The sequence below is a fragment of the Olea europaea genome, unplaced genomic scaffold (assembly GCF_002742605.1).
Source record: "Olea europaea var. sylvestris unplaced genomic scaffold, O_europaea_v1 scaffold27845, whole genome shotgun sequence".
In the NCBI taxonomy this organism is placed as follows: Eukaryota; Viridiplantae; Streptophyta; class Magnoliopsida; order Lamiales; family Oleaceae; genus Olea; species Olea europaea.
In genome coordinates this window covers 1-1,463 of record NW_019246316.1, presented here as the reverse complement: position 1 = coordinate 1,463, position 1,463 = coordinate 1, and the positions used below count along the sequence as shown (strand labels likewise).

Genomic DNA, 1,463 nt, shown 5'->3' with positions numbered 1-1,463 from the left:
AATTCACAAATACAGTCTTAATCAGATGACGAATGAGTATATTGAATCTTTATGCATGAAGCATTTTTCTTGACCCTGTAATTTTTACAGGAGAGCTATCCAGCAGTGATGAGAAAAAGTACAAAGCTCTTAAGCGAGCAACAGAGAGGGAGATATCACAGAGTGCGGATGTCATTTGTTGCACGTGTGTTGGTGCTGGAGATCCTCGTTTGGCAAATTTTAGGTTCCGCCAGGTGAATGCGCAAAAATAGACTGGGGGAGAAGGTTATTCCAGTGAATGTATACATTATTGATCCTTATCTTGTGCTTTTCAATTTGTTTATAGGTGCTTATTGATGAGTCTACACAGGCAACAGGGCCCGAGTGTCTTACTCCTTTGGTTCTTGGGGCAAAACAGGTAATTGTTGAAGTTGATTCCTAATTGCATATTTTCGATTCTAGTAACTTGTTCTTTGTTAGGCTGTTCTTGTTGGTGATCACTGCCAGCTTGGTCCTGTCATCATGTGCAAGAAAGCAGCAAGGGCCGGTCTAGCTCAGTCGCTGTTCGAAAGGCTTGTGTTACTTGGTGTGAAACCAATTAGATTACAGGTATCTGTAATCTTGATATTTGCTTGAGTGTGCTTTTGAGGGAAGCATATATCTAACTCTTTGCTCTATTAAATGTTGATTATCTAGAGTCAGTTCGCCCCTAACTTAAGAAATCTGCTACGTGCTTTCGTGTGCTTTTGAGGGAAGCATATATCTAACTCTCTGCTATATAAAACATTATCTAGAGTAAATTTGCCCCAAACTTAAGAAATCTGCTACCACATAACTAACTCCCCACCGGGCCAAAATGAAAAAATGACCATATTTATCCTCATCCTTGTGTTTGCCTGTCTAGCATTTATGGTGGTTAGCCTATTCCTTTTGTTATGTTAACATATTACCTCATGTTATTGAGAGTTGGAACTTTATCCATTTTGTTTATTTTTCATGTTAGGTTCAATATCGGATGCATCCTGCTCTTTCAGAGTTTCCATCTAACAGCTTTTATGAAGGCACCCTTCAAAATGGAGTGACCATTAATGAAAGACAATCACCTGGCATCGACTTTCCTTGGCCAATGCCGAACCGTCCAATGTTCTTCTACGTCCAGGTATATTCATGCTATATGTATTTGTATTGGGTATATTTACTTTTGCCCAAATGATGCATAGGTGGGATTGGAAACTTTGGGCTTTGATAGTGCATGCAGTTGTTAGTGGTGGAATAATTTCTTTCATGTTATAGTTAATGCAAAGATTAGATATTATTTCTTAATGTAAAAATTCTTTTACTCCCTTCACCTTGCAGAGAGCCCTTTTACTAATTATGTCTTCTTCTTCTCTCTGCCTTGGAAACACGATGAGATACTGAATTTGAACTTCAAATACAAAATTTCCTTGGATTTTGGTCATTGAAGCAGACTTGTCCATCCTCCT

General features: G+C 38.6%; 1 protein-coding gene across 1 annotated transcript; it reads left to right on the top strand.

Moving 5' to 3' along the window:
* Nucleotides 1-61: 61 nt before the first annotated feature.
* LOC111383878 (regulator of nonsense transcripts 1 homolog) lies at nt 62-1,457 on the top strand (the record flags this gene model as incomplete). The annotated part of the gene is made up of 5 exons (XM_023008060.1): nt 62-233; nt 326-397; nt 460-588; nt 983-1,138; nt 1,336-1,457. Coding segments are annotated over 5 exons (592 nt in total), but the record flags the coding sequence as incomplete, so codon positions are not given.
* Nucleotides 1,458-1,463: the final 6 nt, after the last annotated feature.